This window comes from Momordica charantia, assembly GCF_013281855.1.
Source record: "Momordica charantia cultivar OHB3-1 chromosome 6 unlocalized genomic scaffold, Mcharantia_2.0 BLBB01000006.1, whole genome shotgun sequence".
Taxonomy (NCBI): Eukaryota; Viridiplantae; Streptophyta; class Magnoliopsida; order Cucurbitales; family Cucurbitaceae; genus Momordica; species Momordica charantia.
Window position 1 is genome coordinate 30,914,321 of NW_028275164.1, and position 20,961 is coordinate 30,935,281.

The 20,961-nt window shown below is 31.8% G+C and overlaps 2 protein-coding genes and 3 non-coding genes across 5 annotated transcripts; all 5 read left to right on the forward strand.

The window, feature by feature from the left end:
• Nucleotides 1–786: 786 nt before the first annotated feature.
• TRNAP-AGG (transfer RNA proline (anticodon AGG)) lies at nucleotides 787–858 on the forward strand. The gene has a single exon. It is a non-coding gene; the product is annotated as a tRNA-Pro (tRNA).
• A 276-nt stretch (nucleotides 859–1,134) lies between these two features.
• Nucleotides 1,135–1,206, forward strand: TRNAP-UGG (transfer RNA proline (anticodon UGG)). Its single transcript has one exon. It is a non-coding gene; the product is annotated as a tRNA-Pro (tRNA).
• A 7,543-nt stretch (nucleotides 1,207–8,749) lies between these two features.
• On the forward strand, nucleotides 8,750–12,117 carry LOC111004503 (ADP-ribosylation factor-like protein 8a). Its single transcript, XM_022275549.2, has 6 exons — nucleotides 8,750–8,987; nucleotides 10,277–10,358; nucleotides 10,465–10,497; nucleotides 10,640–10,761; nucleotides 11,202–11,363; nucleotides 11,678–12,117. The coding sequence occupies exons 1-6, from the start codon at nucleotides 8,950–8,952 to the stop codon at nucleotides 11,793–11,795; spliced, it is 555 nt and encodes a 184-aa protein (XP_022131241.1). The 5' UTR covers nucleotides 8,750–8,949; the 3' UTR covers nucleotides 11,796–12,117.
• Nucleotides 12,118–13,819: 1,702 nt separating this feature from the next.
• On the forward strand, nucleotides 13,820–13,891 carry TRNAP-UGG (transfer RNA proline (anticodon UGG)). The gene has a single exon. It is a non-coding gene; the product is annotated as a tRNA-Pro (tRNA).
• Nucleotides 13,892–17,334: 3,443 nt separating this feature from the next.
• Nucleotides 17,335–20,261, forward strand: LOC111025646 (disease resistance RPP13-like protein 4). The gene has a single exon (XM_022303538.2). It carries the CDS (start codon nucleotides 17,973–17,975, stop codon nucleotides 20,076–20,078), a length of 2,106 nt encoding a protein of 701 aa, XP_022159230.2. The 5' UTR covers nucleotides 17,335–17,972; the 3' UTR covers nucleotides 20,079–20,261.
• The last annotated feature ends 700 nt before the right edge of the window (nucleotides 20,262–20,961 follow it).

Consider the following 20,961-nt stretch of genomic DNA (forward strand, 5'->3'; position numbering starts at 1 on the left):
TTTTATATATATAAGTCACTAGCGAATATCATTCATCATATTTACATATTTAAGAATTTGAATTATTGAAGAAATTTTTTTGACATATTAATCATGATTTTTTAACCATGTAAATAGGGACGAAAGAAAAAGATGATAACATAAATATTTCTAAATTAAATAGTAATATTTATTAAAGATATGTTTATTTTGAGTGATTGAATAATAATAGTTTTAAACATCTTAACATATAATTAAAATACGAAAAGATTGACATGTGAAAAGTTAAAATATAAAAAGTTTTTGTCCTTTTTTCGTTAATTTTTTCCCTAATGATAATTAGTTACAGAATTTCAAAGGTTTTGAAATTCTAATACTTCTATAATTTTATTAAACTTCTACAATTATATATAAAGACTCTCTCTTTCTTACTTTTTTTTTCTACAAAAATTGTCTCTTCTTCCTCAATTTTTATTTTCTTGTTTTTTAAATTTAATCCTTCATCCAAATATTTCTGGAGTTACTTTATTATTGAAAAATATATATTTTATAACTGATTTTGTCATTTTAAAAGTTTGTGTAGGATTAGAATTCTTTAATTTAATACTACTAAAATTTAAATTATTTAGTAAATTTGATAAATTCAGCATTAATTTTAATGTATTAATTGGAAAGTATCATGTGCATAGCACGCATAAGACTAGTCTTTAAATAGCAAAACTCATGACTCAATGTTTCATTCAACCAGGTAAATGACTACAAAAATAGACAATTATTAATACCAACTCAATTATATTTATCAACATTGGGCATTTGGTCTAGTGGTATGATTCTCGCTTAGGGTGCGAGAGGTCCCGAGTTCAATTCTCGGAATGCCCCTACCTTGTATTAGATTTTAACAAATTTAATAATCATATTAAGATTTAAAATATCGGTATCAAGCAATTTAATAAAAATGTCGATTGGAAATATCAATAAATATTGGATATTTATAGAAAATTATAAAAACAAAAAATTGTGTAATACTTAAAAAAAATAAGGATTTTACACTTTTTAAATAAAGTTAAAGGTAATTAATGTTAGTACTTAAAAAAAAGAAAAAAATCAATAATTTCAATTTTTAAGTTTTAATTGCTGTAACATAAAATTTAAGAAGGGCATTTGGTCTAGTGGTATGATTCTCACTTTGGGTGCGAGAGGTCCCGAGTTCGATTCTCGGAATGCCCCACTTTTGAAGTTTTTTAAATCCTTGCCTTCGTAAGGAAGCTAATTAATAAGCTAAGAACCAGCATTAGCATCCCCATTAAGCTGACATTCTTAGGGTGCAAGAGGTCCTGAATTAATTCTCGGAATGCCCAATTTTATTCAAAAGCTCTTTTAATCATTTTTTCACATCCTATCATCAATAAACTTCTCTTATTAAAAATAGGGGAAAAATAGTATTATTATTATATAAGCAAAGTAGTTCAACACCTTTAAACCTTAGTTCCTTTGAGGTAGAAATTCTAACTTAACAAGCATATCGATTAGTACAAGATGAACATTAGCATTATAAATTTTGTCCATTTTGGCTTTCAATCAGACAGATACAAACGAAAAACTCTACCTAAAAATTAGGCTCCTAGTACATTTGTTTGGTTCATTCTTGTCTTAACTCTGTACCAATTGTGACATATGCATTTTATCAGTAACATAAATAATATGAATAAAATATCCAAGTTTCACCTTGCATTAACTTCATGAGATGGAATGGATTTTTGACTAAACATAAAATTATTATTCAATAGTTTTAGAAATCTAGAATGAAACATTGTAAACATTATCGATACAATATAAGTAATTTTGACACTCGTTTCGAACCTTAGTAGAGTTATGGTAAATAGTTTTGCTGAGAAGAAAGTTTTAGAAATATAGAACTTAATAAAGTGAGTTGCATATCTAAATCTTAAAATTCAATATTTGCTTTACTTGTGCTCATGATGTGTGGTTGAAGCAGCTTGCATTTGCGAACAACTTCACTTCTTTAAATAATTTGAGAATAATCAAACTTTGCAGCTGTTTAGATCTAGAGGTATAAAATAATATCTTTATCTATAAATCTCCAGCAAATACAAATTATGGTAATGATGCATTATATAAAAGTTGGAAATAACTCTTAGAAAATGCATTGATCTTATGATAATGATTCTCACTTTGTTACGATAGGTCTCTTAAGGTCGGTTCTTGAAATGCCACATCTAAGTTTTCAAAGTACTATGTTCCCCTCTTGAAATTCTTTTTGCAATTCAATTAATTTCATTTGACGACCCAACAGAAAAAGTAGACAAGATATTGAACATTAAATAGTAAAAATGAAGCCAACGAGCTTACCTCGATGAGGTTCAAACCCTCGTACCAATTGTATATCCATTGGTTTGAAACCTTGAGGGATAAAAACATATTGATTAGCAATTAAAAATGTTAGATTATTAAATAGGGCATTTGGTCTAGTGGCATGATTCTTGCTTCGGGTGTGAGAGGTCTTGAGTTCAATTCTCAAAATGCCCCATTTTTTTCACATAAAAAGTAGAGGTTCGATCCCGATATTTCCGAATTGCTGTACTAAAAAGGTAAAAATAAAATCTATTTTGGATAAATGTATAAGGGCCTAACATTTCATGTTCAATATCTTGTCTAAAAATTTATGGGACCAAAACTTATAATTTAAGCTAATTAATTAAAAAGAGGAAAATTAAAGAGAAGGAAATCCAACAAGAAAATTAGAAGCCAAAAGTTACTTTATTTTTTTTTCTCTTTCTCACTCCTAACATCTTTTTTTTGCTTAAATTTCTATATCTAAAAGAATTCTCTCTCCCTTTAAAAAATTCATCTTTAAAATATTAATTTATTATTTGTCTGTCTTAAAAAAATTTCATCTCTATATATTACTTTTTATTGTAAAATATTATTCTTATTTTTCTCTCTAAAAATTTAATATTTTTCGGAAGGTTTCTCGCTCTTAAATTTGGTCTTCTACTTTTTTGTTTAAACTTTTTTGTCTCAGTATGATTTTCTTTTATTTTTCTTATTTTTATTTTTCTCTTTTTCTCCTAACTTTACTCTAATTTTATATTTTCGTCTTTAAATTTTCTCTCACTAAATATTTTTTCTAATATTTATTTATCTAAATTTTTTTCTTGATGTCTCTAAAATTTACTCTCTCAAAAATTTATTTTTCAAAAGTTTGGTTTCATATTTTTAAACTTTTATTTTCATGTCTCTACATCAAGGATCACAAAAATTCTCATAGAGTCGGGTTCCTGCTCTAAGAATAAGGAGTGCATTTTCCACCATGTCCTAACCTAATCCCGATTCTATTTTTAAATAATTAATATATATTTTATTAACTAATAATTAATTTGAAAAATAATAAATTTTCAGTAAAATAGATATAAATTATATATATTTATTACTTTTTTATTTTATAAATTCTAAAGATAATTTAAATGAATTATTAAACTTGTAATTTTTTCTTCAAAGGTTCGAGCCTCCAAATGAGGATTCTTCAACCTAGACCTCAATTTTCGAAATCAAATAACGGACCGGGTGAAGAAGAAACTAAAAATTTTCGCGAGAAAGAGTAAGGGAGAGGGCAGTATCTCGGACTCTCGCCCCACATTGATATCATCGCTACTTTATCTAGATTTTTCTCTCTCTAACATATATTTTCAACTTTCTAACTCTTTAAAAATAAAATATCTCGTTTACACTTTTCCGTTGGCCAACTTCCTCAATGATTGCGTTTGGACGGCTTATGCTCTCATCAAGTTTGATATCTATGTCTTAGTATGTATTATGTATTTTTTTTCTTTTCTAATTTTCTATGTTTGACGGGTGTGGTATTTGAATCTCCGATTTTGGGAGTTAAATAATGATAAAAGAAAATAGGAAAATTAAACTTTTTTTGGTTTTCTATTTTTTAAAAAACTAAAAATAAATAACAGGGCTTTTGTTTTCTAAAAATAGAAAACTAAAAATAGAAAACAAGCCCTGAATTTCCCCCTTTTGCTTACCATGTTCAAGAAACGTAGTGGGTTAATTATACAAAACTAAAAGAGATATAATTCTGTTTTTGGTATTTTTTAATGAGATTGCTTTACTTTTAGGCAAAAATTTTCCATTTCTAAAAATAAAAATTTAGTGAAAAATATGTTTGGATAAATGGATTTTGAGGGTTTTTTTTTTTTTTTTGAGTAGTTTCAATATTTCGGAAATAGGAGAGCAATAGTGCAATAGGTTTTGAACAACTTGTCAACAATTAATAATTTTTAAAACATGTACAATTGCTTAACAACTCATCAATATCCATAAATAATTTCGGTAGCATGCTGTAAAAAAAAAAAAAAAAAAACTATTTGAAAAAGAGGAACAACCTAGAAATTTATTCCTAAACAACAATTAAGAATTCAACAACCACCATGCAAAACAATGTTTGATACCACACTTCTTAAAAATAATAATAAAAAAAATTTTACAAACTTTATATTTCCTAGGATATAAGGATGGAAGTAAGCCAAGTTCAAGATGAAATTTTGAGCCATATATAGTATAATTTTCGTGGTTTGATTCTTCCTCAACTATGCAACTTACAGGAGGCTAAACAAGCATAGTGGGGAACACAACTCTATATTTTAAGTGGATTATAGGGTTTCTTATAATCTCCTATGACCAACGGGCCGGTATCTGCTCGATGGGTCACACCAATAATTGAAGTTTAATTTTGAGTCCTATAAATAGTGGTGCATATATAATTTGCCATATAAATTTGTTACCCGTGTAAGAAATTAATATAATTAATCCCTGACCAAAGTAGAACCATTAAGTAACAATAATATAATGATCACGGGTCACACCAATAAGTGAAGTTTTTGAACCATTAGAAACAACAACGAAGAACAAAATGAGAAAAAAGGATGAATTTAAAACTCTCATATTTTTAACAAAGAACGAAGACCAAATCAAATCCAATCGGATAAGATAAGATAAAAATAAATTGTTGGGCAAAAAGAAATGAATATTCTTAATTTTGTTACACTAGACAACGCAAGTGATATCTTTGGTGCCAAAAATATCTGGTACATGTAAAAATAGATGGGGAAAAAAAAGGGAAAGAGGAAGAATGTCAACCCCACACTTCAAAGCTCAAATTCTTAATTTGTCTATTGCAACAACTCATTTCCAACAAATTTCAAAAATGCAACCAAACTATATTGGGAAAAAGACAGGCAATATATAAATATCCACATTTGAGGCCATTTTGTCACAACAAGCCATTGATCCCTGGGCAACTTCATCGTACCCACGTTGTTGGTTACCAATAAAATGGTTGTCTCCAAGGGAAGCATGTTCATTCTTATCGGTATTCTCCTCGTTAGCGTCAACCTAATTGAAATTACAAACGCAGTGAGATTGATCAACCAGGGTCATAATAATGTGAGTGTTGTACGTAGCCCAAGAGCTGTCGGGATTTTCAGAGCACGAGGCGGGAACCGACATAAACGAGGTAACCATTTGATCCATCATTGCAGACCTGGAATGCACATACGAGATTGCATGAATTTTCTAAAAAGTGGGGTCACTCTTCGCATCCACAGAATTAGTCAACGAAAAACTACGTACAGGATCGTGTGCAACCCTTCTATTAATACACAATGCAGAAAGGAGATAAAAGTTATTAGACATGGAAATAGATTTGGTAATAATGTTTGTAGAAGAGGAAGAAATGGCAGGATCTGTCTCCAACAGTAATAATCCTATACTAGGAAATGGTCCGACCGTCGTGAATATTTGACAGAGGCAGTGAATCATTCCCTTTTACAACTTTTACTGTGGCAATTATAATAACACCGAGGACAATTTTGGTGAAACCAAAGGTAAAATCAGCTCGTGAGTTTGCGATAAAAAGTTGATGGATCAATCTCAGCAACGGGTTTAATTTTTTATTATCTACATCCGTGGCTACTGTTGTGGTGGTTTTAATTAATATGGTAACATAGATAATTGAGAAATGTTGTTGTTGATGGCTCAAAAAAGGATATTAAAGAAGACACAAAAAATATTCTTCACCATCGCCATCGCCCATATGTTGTTTAAATTTCATGTGACCAAATTTATTATGTATTTTAAACAATATTATTTCAATAAAGCCTATATGTTGTGTTCCTATTCAGACAAATTATAACAAAATCAAAAAATTTTCATTTTATGACGTTCACAAGACATTTAAAAACAAAATGGAATAGCAATTTAGTTTATGAATTTTAGCTTTTAACCATTTAGTCTTTTTGCTTTCTGTACTCAAAATTTTATTACAATCTTTGTAATTTATATTTTGTAACTATTTAGTGTATTAAGTAAAAAATATTGTTAAGATTAATACGGTTTATTACATATGTAAATTTATACACCGATTAGGTCAAATGTGTGTTATAAACTACAAAGATTATCGTTTTCTTAATATTGGAGAGACTTAAAAGTTTTTCTGGCTACTTGGGATCGTTCTAGAGTAGTACTTAAAAATCTTTTTTTTTTAATTTTATTATTAGTGGTCTTTGAGAACTAAAATTAAAATGTTAATTATTTTTGGGAAAAATATCCATTCTTACCTAAATTCTTAGGAAGGTGTATCAATCTTCACCTTAAAACTTCATTAGAATCTTTTACTTTAGACTTATATAAGCGTTTAATTTTTACTTTCTAAAAGATTGTCATTTGAAATTTTGTTGAAAAATATGTTTTTATGTATGTTTAATTTATTATTGAAAATATTGGTTCAAAAAAATTATTAAAAATATATTTGCTTTATTTAGAGAAAAAGCAACATTTTTCCTGTTAAAATTTGTGAGTTTTGTAGATTTGTTCCATGGTTTGTTTTGGGCACTAATAAAACTTAAATTTCATTAAATTGGTGACCTTTTTTTTTTTTTTTTAAGAATTTTACATATTTTCTTAATTAAAATTGAGGGGTGAATTAGTGTTAATTGGATGGAAGGTAAAAATATAGCACTAAAATTGTACTTTTAACCAAATTTTTTGAAAGTATAGTTTGTAAACGAAAAACAATGAAGATGATTGTTTAGTACTATTTTCTTATTAGGATAAAAATTGAAGATTGTATTTACTATACACAAAATCAATACAATTTATATTAACATTAAATATGTTATAAAAGTATTACACTTTGGACAACATTTGTCACATAAAACATGGGACTGAGGATTCATCTACATCTTTTTCCCTTTCTTGGTCAACATATTGTCGTTGCCTTCTATTTATTAATATTCATGGGTTTCATCTCAAAATTTAATGAGAGGAGTAGTCTTTTATCTATTATAAACCTACGTAAGGTCCATTCTTTTATCAATGTGGGATCCTTAACATGTCCTCTCAAAATTGTGGTTCTTTTGGCTCGTCGATCTTGACTAGATGCTCGTTTGAACTTTGATACCATGTTAATATTCATGGGTTCCATCTCAAAACCAATCGACCATGAGTAATCCATATTTATTATAAACTTATGTAATTCTGTGAAAACACGGCGCAAGTGTAGACCAAAAACCTGTTATAGTAATGAAAACAAGGTATCTACCTAGACTCATATTTGAAGCCAACAAATTAATTTAAAAATACTAAACCCACGCTAAGATAAAATTTTCAAATTAAAGAGCAAATACAGAATTTAAAATACGATACACATAAACAAGTCGAAATAATTTAATATAAACAAGCGTAGCCATAAGGTGAAAAAGAAAAATTATAATAATTAGGCAACTCTTTAGAATATTAAGCTGCATAGCAACAAATTATATATCACGTATACGTAAACAACACAAAATTTGGATAAATATGAAATTTTAAACTTAAACTATAAATTAGAACTCAAGCTTTCGAGATTGTGTCTATCTAATAAACCTTAAATGGTCTCTAAATTTTAAAAGTGTCTAATAAGTCGTCGTATTTTCAATTTTATGTCTAAAAGGTCCCAAGTTATTAGACATTTTTATTTTTAAGTTTTCAAACCTATCAAAAACATAAATGAAAGGTAATATCTAATCCTACAAAATTCAATTACACGTCCAACAAAAAAAAATTGAATGAATGAAGCGAAAAAAATTCTTAAATTTCGAATTTGGGAGATTTTTGGACGGGATTTGGAGATATTTTGGGGGGTTATGATTTCAATTTTGGGAAATTTAGGGTTTTGTTTTTAATGTTTTGATGTTTTAATTTGTTTTGGAAAGTATCATTAACCTAAAATTATGAGATCTAAATTATAACCTTCCAATTAATCAATTTTGCATATTAAAATGAATTTAAAATGAATTTGTAAATACAAGAGGCTAATTTATATGATGGTACCCTCTTAAATAGGTTGATACATGACAAATGTTCTATATATTTATAATTAGAATATTTAAATAGCCCATCAATGTAATCATATTAGAGTTAGGACAAATTTTAATATAAAAAAAAAAAGATTGAGACCATCCCAATCTCTCCCTCCATCTTCCCAAATAGAGACACCTCACAACCGTGCATTTCATAGTTTAAAACTGCGTCGTTTTCACTAAACTCAAACAAAATCATCCTCCATTCTTAAGCTTTAGCGCGTGTGTATCACGCGCCAATAACACCCCACCAAAAAAGTGTCACGCGTATCACGCTCTCCTAGAGGCGCGTGGGTATTCCCAAAATAAGATCATTCGCCATTATAATTCGAAATTCATCAATCATCTTCTTTCCCTTTTTTCGTTCTCTCTCTCTCTCGAGCTTGAGAAAAAGATGGACAAATTGCCTTTCTGATCTTCAGCGAAGCGAAGGAGCGGAAGAAAGGCGAAGCTTTCCCACATTGCTTTCTCCAGCCGATCGAAACCCTAAAGGAAAGTAAAAGGAGATAAAGAAGTTTCTGTCGCTCGACCATTTTGCTTCGCGATGGGGTTGTGGGAAGCTTTTCTCAATTGGCTTCGAAGGTATGGCCTCTTTCTTCTTTCTCTCGCTCCGATTGACGATTGAATTTCTAGGGAAACGGAACGAACTTTGCTGAATCGTCGATTCGTTGTTTCTGTCAATATGTTATGCTCTCTGGAGACCGATACGATTGATTGTATTAGTGAATTTCCCCCGTTTTTCCTGATGGTGATTTTGTACGATTGATATTAGTATGGGTTAACGGGAGGACTCGAGTGTACGTTTTACTTTTAGGCGACGAACTTTATTTGCGAGTTTTCCTTGAGAACTAGTTGAGCGAAGGGAAAACTTTCTCCCCCTTGTTTCTAATGAAACGTCTCTGTTATAGGGAAGTTAAGAATCTTAATGGTGGAGGGAGCAACTTATTCTGGTTTAATAGGATAATAGATGCTAATTATCGCCTATTATATTCCGAAACTGATGGTTACATTAATTATACACGCGATGCCATTTACTTCATCGATTCATTAATCGTTTCATCTTTTAGAGACTTTAAATTTTAATATTCAAAATTTAACTTGTACTGTAGTGTTTATTGTCTCGCTGAGATATGTTTTGATTACCATGCTTCCCCAAGAACTTGGTCATGAGGGAGGTGACGATTAGGTATCCGATTTCGAATCAGAAATTTAGGTTGGGTTGGCGGTGTTCCAATTTAACAAGTTTTTGTATTCAGGATTTAAGTGTTCAATGTAGTGGTAGTGACATTCCATTTGTATTATATTTTGATTGGTAGTTAGTAAAGGGCTTAGGGGCCAAGCAACCTTTTTGGTTCTGATTACGAGCTCAAATATTGTAGTTGTATTGGCGGCTGTAGGAAGAAAAATGAAATAACTGGTCAAATGAAGTTTGTGATGGTCATATTCTCATTTTTGTGGATAAGAAGGCAACTTCAGTTAACGAAAAAAAATTGAATTGTTGTCCTTTCTTTGTTGGCAAGAAGGATATAATAATAATAATGAATGATGATGATGAGGAACAAATTCATTGATAAAGATTAATTCTCTTATGACAATAAACTCTATTACATCGTTAAATAGATCCATTTGCAAATAATTTGATGCTTAGAATCTAAGCGGGTTTTACATCTTTCCTTTCATATTTTTGAAATAATTAACAGATGTTATAATGTTACTATGCCCTAACAAGTTTCATCTATAAATGTTGCAAAATGTTTTTGACTTCTCTTGAAAGTCAAATATTTCTTAATAACCGGATTGATGTTTCCTTAACCCTTCATGTTATACACACCTCTGTACGTTAAATCATTTAATCGCATTTCCTATTGCAGTCTCTTTTTCAAGCAAGAAATGGAATTATCTCTGATTGGGCTTCAGAATGCTGGAAAAACATCACTTGTAAATGTTATTGCAGTAAGTAATTTCTAATCATATGATAAACATTTTTTATTGGTTATGTTCCTCATATTGGCTACTAAATACTAACGGTTCATCTTTTCTTCCTGACTGTAATTTGTAGACGGGTGGATACAGTGAAGACATGATCCCAACGGTGTGTAATCTTTCTTATAGGATTTATACTACTTGATATTTAACTCTATGAGTTCTTCTGGATGGGAATCATTGTTTCTTTACCTTATTTTATACCATAGCTTATTTTTGCCGTTCTCCTCAAAGTATCCTTTCATCTGCAGGTAGGATTTAACATGAAGAAGGTGACAAAAGGAAATGTAACAATAAAGCTTTGGGATCTTGGAGGCCAACCTAGGTTCCGTAGTATGTGGGAAAGATATTGTCGTGCGGTTTCTGCGATTGTGTATGTTACATGTACTTGTGTACTATATACACATCTATTGCTAATGTATTTTGTTGTTTCTATCTTACTTTACTGTACTTTAAGTCTTGCAGTTGCAGCCTTTGTTGTGTGATGCTTGTTTCTTTTGTTTACAGGGAAATTTTCTTTGGTTTGCTAGATTTCTGCTTAAACTTTCTTTGTTAACGTAAACATCTTGTTTAACTCTAGCTTGTTGAGGTTTTCTGCATTAATTACGAGGTCCATGTTATTCACTAAACTTTCTTCTGCCCTTCATGTATGGAGTTTCGTTTCCTCTACTCATATAAAATTTGCATAGTGCTTGAAACTTTCGATGGCCAATGCTAAAAGTGTTGTTGAAGATGCCCTTTAAGAAAAGGAAAAAGAAAAAGAAAATATTTTGTTTAAAAATGGTCACTTTCTTCTTACTTCTCATCTTGCAGATATGTTGTGGATGCTGCTGATTACGAGAACTTGTCTGTCTCAAAAAGTGAACTTCACGATTTGTTGAGTAAGTCAACACTGAATGGAATCCCATTGCTGGTATTGGGTAACAAGATTGACAAACAGGGAGCTTTGTCTAAGCAAGATCTCACCGAACGAATGTAAGTCGAATCTTAAGAAACCTTAAACTAATAATAATGAGTTCATTAGTTTCAACGTTGTTTTGTAACTATCAGTTAAGAGTGATCCTCTTGGATTAGAGGTGGAGACCCTTCTTGAGGCGGGTCTCCGGTTGTTGGGCTAGTCATTTTGTATGCCCTTGTATATGTATTTTTTTTTTAATTTTCATTTTGCTCAATGAGAAGTTCGGTTTCTCAGTAGTTCATTATTAGCCCAGATGCATGAAACATGTGAATAGAAACTGCATATAATACAAGTGTGTATACTCAAGTAGTTTGTTTTGTTTACCTTGCAGGGGGCTGAAGTCTATAACTGATAGAGAAGTTTGTTGCTTCATGATTTCCTGCAAGAACTCCACCAATATCGACACTGTTATCGACTGGCTCGTAAAGCATTCAAAGTTGAAAAACTGAGTTTCAGATTCCAACATCTACTCATCGCAAGAGACATATTTTCCCAGTTGGCAAATATGTGTGAGTTACTGATATCCAACTTCCCTGCCCTGTTCTGTTCTGTGTTTGTTTATACCTTTGCACATACATCTATGTACATTGGTTTAGAATTGTATTTGAAGTTGAAGGGTGATGATGATTCTATTTCTCTTGTTGGGGGAGGGAAAACAGAGGTTGGTTTTGGTTCGTTGATGGATTGTCATCTCAAAATTTTTCCCCTTGTATGATTCTATATATTACTTGGGACATGGACTAGTTTGTTCAAAATCTCTCTTTTTCTCTATGATTTTGATTTATCAATGTTGGCTTCTTTATAAGACATCAATTACATTCTTTAAACTTGAAAGTAATTTATTACCTCACTTTTGCTGTACCAAAAGAAAAAGAAAACAGTCCTTATTGTTGAAAAGGTTTCAATTTAGACTCTCTGTGGTATAACAATTTTCAATTATGCTCTCGTAATTGATAAAATATTTAACTGCCTGATGATAAACTTGTGTACCCTAATATTTAGTGAGTTTTAAATTTTTACCTCACTTAAGAATTTGGAAGATAACTTTAGAAAACTTTATTCTAATTCACCTGAAGTTTTAAAATAGATATTATAGATATTTTTACTCTATGAGATTTGAATACTTATTCCAAATAATTAAGAGAGAATTGAACTCGGGACCTCTCGCACCCTAAGCGAGAATCATACCACTAGATCAAATGCCCGATTTCAATAACTAAAAATGAGTTTTAATAATTGATGAAGCTAAATTATCTGTTGTTGTCGTAGTCTTCTACTTGATAATTTGGAATATCAAACTTTGAATGTCAGTTTAATGGAAACGTTGGTTCATGCTCTGATATTTTGTCTGCTTAGATTAAATCATGACTGCCTATTTTAACATCTGGTTATGAACACACTGATTTTTAGAAAAGTAGAATTTGGAAATCCAAGTGAGAGGTTCCTAAATTGACTCTCATATCCAAAGCAATAATCACTACTTGAAAAAATAGTATTCACCCTTGCTATTTGACATCCTTTGTTTTCCTTTCTTTTTCGAGAAAGGTCTTATTTTTATCAATTTTCTATTTCAAAATTGGCTTATTTTCGGATCATGGTTTGGTTTGTCCATTCCATTTAATTTGTCACACACTGAAATTGTTACTCAAATTATTTATGTTTTGTTGAGATTCAGTAACAAAGGAAATTGACATTCATGAATCGAAACCATGTGCAAATATTAACATACCTTTTAAATCGAATTGGTATTTGCATGCTACTATTTTTATTCTACATAAAAGAAGGACATTTTGATAATCGAACTCGAGACCTCTTGCACCCGAAGCGAGAATCATACCACTAGACCAAATAACATGTCATTTTCTGTTGCTAATCAATATGTTTTCTTCCCTCAAAGTTTGAAATTGATTTATATTCTATTTCAACTTCATAGCTTAGCTTACTATTATGGTTCAGTTTCTTCGACACCTTTTATTTACCACATGATAATTCCTAAGCAGCAGCAAGAATATCCCATGTATGAGACTGTAATAGGTAGCTAATAATCAAACTTTGTGGTTGTATAGAGGTGTGTTTGAGACTGATTTTTACACACTTTTGCCATTGTCAAAAATCATTTCCCTTTCCATTGATGCAAATTAAAAATTGATTTTAAGAAAGCTTAAAATTACTTTAAATTGATTTTTAAGATATCATTTGGATAGTGATTTTAGAAAATCAGTTATATCTCCTTTTTAGAAATCACTCATTTTATCATCACTCCCAAACGCACCATAAATCTAAAAGATATAAAGGTATAAAACAATAATACTTGCTCATGGATTTCATCAGTGTCCACTTTCTTTATCTACCAATCTTTAGTAAATTCAAACTATGTGATTTAACAATTTGCAGTGTTTGATAGATCAAACAAAATGAATATAACAATAATTGTAATGATCCATTTTAAAAACTGAAATACCATTTTACAGAAGGGCATTTGGTCTAGTGGTATGATTCTCGCTTTGGGTGCGAGAGGTCCCGAGTTCGATTCTCGGAATGCCCCATATATGTTTTTGAGTACCATATTACTCTCTTCTGGAATATTTTTTGCATTACAATCAATTTCATTGGCGATCCAATAGAAAACGTAGACAAGATATTGAGAGAATTCAAATTTCATTCTTGAATCTTGATTAGGTTTAAATAGTAAAATGGTTTATTTGAATGTTTTCATTTTGTCATGATCTTACAGTTTACAATGATGATTTTTTGTGTTTGGAGCATGAAATATGGGAACTCTCTGTGCTCGAAGCATTAATCCTAATTCGTCATATAGCTTTTATGGAAAAGAAATATGACATTATGAGAATGGAAGAACCTCTCACACCTGAAGAGGATCATATCACTAGACCAAATGTCCTACCTAGAAACCCTATTATTTTTAGTCGCTAGTCAATATGTTTTTTTCCCTCAAGGTTTGAAATTGATTAGTGTTCTATTTCTGCTTCATAACTTATTATTATGGTCCTATTTTTCGACACCTTTTATTTACCATATGATAATTCTTAAGCAGTAGCAAGAGTATCCAATGTATGAGACGACATTAGGTAGTAGTACTATAGATTCTTAGGTGTCTAAATACTTGATCAGGTTTACTTGTCAAGGATATTTGGTCTAGTGGTACGATTCTTGCTTTGGGTACGAGAATCCCTGAGTTCAATTCTCGAAATGCCCTTACTATATTACCCTCTTCAAGATTTTTTTTTTTTCGCACTTCAATCAATTTCATTTGAGGACCCATAAAAAAAAAGTAGACAAGATATTCAACATTAAATAATAAAAATGAAGCCAATATGAGTTTACCTGGATGGTAAATAACATATGTTATTTCCTTTTAAGATTGAGGTTCAAACACTCAATTGTATATCCTCCATTAAATTCCATTTTTACGAGGTTTAAGAAATTCCATTCCACCAAATATAAAAACGAGAACTTGACAAATCATTCTAATCAAGTATTTAGACGCCCGAGAATCTATAGTACTACTAATTCTCAAATTATTTAAACAGAGGTAGCTATGATGGATGAGGAGATGTAAAAAAAGAGGTGGAAGAAATTTCGACTTAGAACGTAAAGAATTCAACATGCAAGTCGAATATCTTTATTTTTAATAGGAATTATAATTAATATTCAGTTGAACTATGTTTGGATTGATAAATATTTGAAAATTCTATGTGTTGATCGGTTTATATATGTTGTTGATGGTATTAGCAAACCAATTATTTGAAATTACAAATGTAGTCTATGAACTCATAAGGTTATGTCCAATAGACTCCTGAAACTTTGAAAAGTGTTTAATGTGTTCCTAAATTTTTAAAGTTGTGTGTAATAGATTAATGAACTCTAAAGGAACTTTCATTTTTATACCAATATGTCATCGATCTATTATACTTTTTTTTTTAATGAGAGATCTATTTTATTAATTGGTCGTTTAATTTTCAATTTTGATTCAGAAACGCACCAAACACTTTTTGAAGTACAACCTTGAAAGTTTGGAGGAGTATTAATGATAGATTTGAAAGTTTAGAGATTATAATTGAACAAACAAATAAAATAACTTATTAAACATAAATTTGACATTTTAACTCTAGGGCATATCCGACCTGTCTAATCTGTAAACCAAACAACGTTATAAATGACTTCATAGAAAATTACAATTTGCAATTATCTTACTTGATTTTGTAAAAACATAGATGGAAATATAGATAAAATATTGATTTTGATGAATATTTTAGAGAAAAAAATTATTTAAAGGAATTTATAACAAATATTTAAATTAATCGATAAATATTTTACCCATTTTAATTAAGTTAAAATTAATATTACGTTCATATTGGTAATATTTTATTAATATTAAAAAAAAATTTCAATATTATGGAAAAGTTCATTCACCTTTCGTATACCTATCGAATTTAGGGACCAATAAAAACATAGGTAAAAGATAGAAATTTCTGATATGTTGGCAAAAATTTAATATCCCAATGGATTTACTCTCTTTTGTCGTACAATAATTTACTCTTGTACTAGTGGTAGTTGGGGAAATTTATGTTGTATTAATATTTTGGTTTTTGATTTAATTTGGGAGGGATTTAAGTAAATAACATAAGTTAAATAGGTTCATAGTTAATTGAAGATTTTGTATCTAGAAGACAAATATGGAGGAATAAGACAAGCAAACTAGTGAAACCTGTTCCGAAGAAAACCTAAAGTTATTCACTTGGTAACGTCTTAGTTTATTATTTTTCGTTTCAAATTTTATAAAAAATTCTAAATCTTTAACAAACTACTCGTGTTTTTTGTTTCTAATTTTTCAAAAAAATCTCAAAATTCTATAAAAATTTAGGAAACAACAAAAATAAGTTTATTGTTTCATGTTTCCGTTTTTTCAAACATAAATAAAGATTTTGTTTTATAGTTATTGAATCCAGGGACGTGTTGGGACCGCATAATCGTATTTTTATTAAAAAAAAAGAAGAAATGGAAAGAAGAAACAAAGAATGTTAACAAACGGGTCATAAATACTTGAATCAATGTAAAATTAGTCAACTAATATAAATAATAGAATTCACCTAATAGATTAATTTAGGTTATGAATTTACTTAGAAGTATTTTAAAAATATAAAGACCAATAAATAAACCCAACTAAAAATAGTAACTTATAATCTATAATCTAAGTATTCTTAGATTAATCACCACCTTTTAATACCAAGAATTTCATCCTCAAATTTCCTAGGGGTATAATTATTTCTGTTTTTTTTTTTTACCAAAAGATTCATTTCTTTAGAATTGGGGCTGTCCTTGCTCCTTGGTTCGTGAGAGAATATTTTCTAATCATTCATTTGGAAACTTTCTTTGGCTTGCATGAGATAGAACTTTTTTTTTTTTTTAATTATTCATTTGGGATAGTTTGCCACAAGATAAATTAAAACAAATTTCTTATCATTTCTGATTTTTTTTCTCCTTTCATCTCAGATAAATAAATAACCATTCAACCTAAAAATTTAAGTTGATTAATTAGGTAAATTTAATTCATATATTGGATATTTAACCCTTCTTTTTTACCGTAATGCTTTTAGTTTTCTTGATTCATAATAAAAAGAAAGAGCTGAAGAGATAGAGAGAAGTTCTGCCGCAGAGTTTCATCACGTGTCACTGTTGGAGTCGCCGTCGTGTGCCTAGGTGGTGGAGGTTATAGGGTCCCCGAGCCTCCCAGGAGGGAGTCTCAATTCGAGATCGAGAGAGATTTCCTCTAATGATTCCTAAATGTACATATTCACGTTCTGAATCTGAATTACGACTTCGTGGGTAGGCGCCACTTGAAACCGACCCGACCCGACCCGGAATATGATCCAGATTTGTTTCTCGGGTTGGGCCTATTCCTTACGCCCCTAATTAATAATTTCCTAAAAGGTAGAAACCTGGAATATTTGGATCAATCAAAATTTAGTAGTCAAAACAAAAACAAAAAGCAGAACAGAATCAAACTTTTGATTTCTTTTTTCTTTCAAAGGTATTTCTAATTTTCTTCCTGGAGCTTAATCTGCCCCATCATCTCAGCAGCACATGGAATCCCGCCACATTTCTTCAACAATTCCCCTTTCAGTTCGTTCGGATTTGAAAGATTATGGATTGAACCTCCATTTTTCTCAGCTTCTTGCCTGAAAATTTCCCAGAAACTTTCTGGGTCTTTCCGAGCAACCAAACAACGAAGATTTTGGTCTCCCACCATCAAATTTTCTGCTCTCTCAGGCTCCAGCTCGTCGCGATCACAACCCCTACATCCCCTTTCAGAAATTCATCTCTCAATTTCTCTCCAGTTTTCTCGGAACAATTCAAATATGAATACCATATTTATTGTTCTTCAGTTTCCCTTTCTCTTGCATCATCTAGCATAATAAGATCCGGTTTCCCTCTCAGTTGCAGGCGGAGAGCGTAGAGGAGGCGGCGGCGCAGTGCTTGGCCAGACGGAAAACTTTTGGGTTAATTTTTAGAGTTTCCTCTCAGTCGTCGTTTTCTTCGGAGGAAGCCAATAATTTCAGGTCTTACAGTTTTCATCTCTGTGAACTTCACAGCTTTCTGCAGCCATGGCTTCGTCATCTCCGGCTTCGTCATCTCCTACTCTCAATCCCATAACCTCGACCCAAAAACTAACAATCCCTGAAATGGTGGAATTGCTGTCAGATCTGCACAATCAGCTCTCCACCGCGGCCGAATCCGCCGGCAGACCCGCCCAAGCCGGCAGCGGCGGCGATCAGATAAACGAGATGGCCGAGTCCTCCGCCACGGCAGAAGCCCCTGGAGAGCAAAACACAGAAATTAATGTAAACATCGAGATGAACCGAAAGCCCCAATTCGAGAAATTGTTGAGTAACATCGAGTATTTGAGGGAGGCATTGGGAAAAACGAAAGATCTCGAAGAGAAGCTGAATGAGCCGATACAGAGTATTCAAAGCAATCTCGTGGAAGTCATAAAAAATATTCGAGAAACTCAGAACATGGAAGGGGCTTTTGTCGACGCGATAATCAAGGATATCAAGACGTTGAAGTTTCAGATTCCTTCGTACCATAAATTGGCCTTGTCCGAAACCAGCGCCAATTTGATTAACAGGGGAAGTCGTACGCCGAAGCAGAGTGAGTTCAAGTTGCCAAACTTGTATGGCCATCAAGTGTTCGACGGAAGTCCCGCTTTCAAAGAGATTCAACAAGTGTTCGATGGCCTTGATAAAGACACCTATAGGAAGTGCTTTTTATATTTCGCTGTGTTTCCTGAAAATGTAGTGTTGAAGAAGCGCTTTCTCACACATTGGTGGATTGGAGAAGGCCTGCTCGATCCTTCAGGCACCGGAGACGCAACGCCCGAAGATGTCGCCGGAATCATTCTTAAGGAATTTTCAGACAAGGGTTTGATCGTGCCGGTGAAGGAAGAACAGAAGATGATCAAAAAGAGATTCAGAGTGCCCCCTCTTGTGCGTTCGGCTGCTATTACGCTTGCCAGAAAAACACAGTTTTTGGATTATGATTCAGGGGACAACCCAACTGGTAAATCTTCAGACTGTGACAGGATTTTCTTGGTGAAGGGGGACAACTATCACGGGCGGCAAGTGCCAACGAAGACGAATATGAAGTTGGAACAAACCATGAAATCCATCTTCAATGTGAGCCAACCTTTCCCTGATGCTGCATTGGAGTGGTTGGCCAAGAAAGGGGAAGTAGACATGACAACTATAAAAGTTGTGGAGTGGTTTCTAAAGCTGAGAAAACTCGAAGTTCTTTACTTGGGAAGGTGGCAAAGTGTGGTTGATGAGCATCAGATTGAGGTTGAAAGCATGGAGTTCCTAAAAGGTTTGAAGAAAATGAAGCAACTGAGGCTTTTGAGTCTTCAAGGGATCTTCTGGATCAATGAGCTTCCAAATTCCATAAAAAGCCTCAAAAACCTCAGGGTTCTAGACTTGAAATCTTGTCACAATCTGGAGAAACTGCCTGAGGGAATGGGATCTCTCAGGAAGCTCACACATTTGGATGTCTCGGGCTGCTATATGCTCGACCGAATGCCGAAGAGCATATCGGCGCTCACTGAACTGAGAGTTCTGAAGGGGTTTGTAACAGGAATGTCAAATCTTAATGATCTAAAAGGCTTAATGAAGCTGAGGAAGCTGAGCATCAACACAAGTAGACAGGATTTTCCTAACGAAACAGATCTACGCGTTCTACAAGATCTAGGGGAGCACGGCGTGCTTAGAAATCTCACGATCGTGTGGGGGGCAGAAGGATTGAAGCCAAAGCAACCACCGCCGGGTGTAGGAAAAGTAAACATTATGCGACAACTTACAAGGCAATTAAGCAAACTAAGCACACCACCTTCTGATGTGATCTTAAGACTGCCAAAGGAGCTACAGAAGCTGGAGATTGAATGCCTACCTAAAGAAGAGTTACCCGACTGGATAAATCCTCTCAACTTGCCAAGCCTAAAGAAACTCTACATTAGAGGAGGGAAACTAAAAGATCTCGGGACCGAACCGTGGTCGGCCGAGGTTGTACGTCTCAAATACATGACGGAGTTGAAGATAGAATGGAGAAATCTTCAGAAATCTTTTCCAAATTTGAAGTACTTGCAGAGAGTAAAATGTCCAAGAGTTACTTTCTGCCCCTGTGATGTTAATGGAGTGTGGATGAAGCACCAACCACAGTAGAGATAGAAACAATAATGGTGGCATTGAGAAGCAACAACCAGCTGCTCTTCATCTTTTCTCTTTGAAGCTATTTTCATCTTGGCATTGTTTCCTATAAGTTTGATCTTGTTGCCTATGGATATATGATAACTTTTTTGCCAATTTGAGAAAATTTCTGCTCTATTTGAATGTTTTTTTGTTGAATTCTTCCTCATGAGTTGGGTTTTGGGCCTTTTTTTTTTTTGACGGGTTCATTTTGGGTTGGATTTAGATGTTTTTTTTTTTTGCTGTATTTTGTTAATGGATTTTGAGTGAATTTATTAGTTGGTATTTAACAAATTTCTATATCAAGTCTACCAGTTATTTAAATGCAAGATTTAAATAATATAGTACTCTACCAGCAAAGCAACAGTTGACTTGTTTTTTTTTTTATTAAATTGTGGTACTAATTTGTTATACCTTCTGCTTCAATTTTCTCTCCTATTTCTTTATTAACTTTAAAAAAGAAAAAAAAATTTAGAATACATTTATATCCAAACATGTTGTCATTAAATTTTTATTTTTAAAAATGGAAAATTCTTACCTAAAGTAAAACCATCTCTTAAAAAAATCTCAAGAACCACATAATTAACGAAAAATAGTTATATATCTCTCTTGATTTTGTAAATAGGGAAAATTCAACTTTTGGTTCCTAATTATTTTTCTTGTTGAATTTCATTGTATTTAATTTTTCCTCTCTTTCAAGTTTCAAATAAGTTTGTGAACTTCAAAAATTGTATCTATATAATATATTAGAAAATTTCTAATATGTCCTTAAAATGTTAAAGTTGTGCCTAATATATATCATCAGTTCATTGAATTCTAAAAAGATATTTAATATATAACTTTCATTTTTGTATCACCA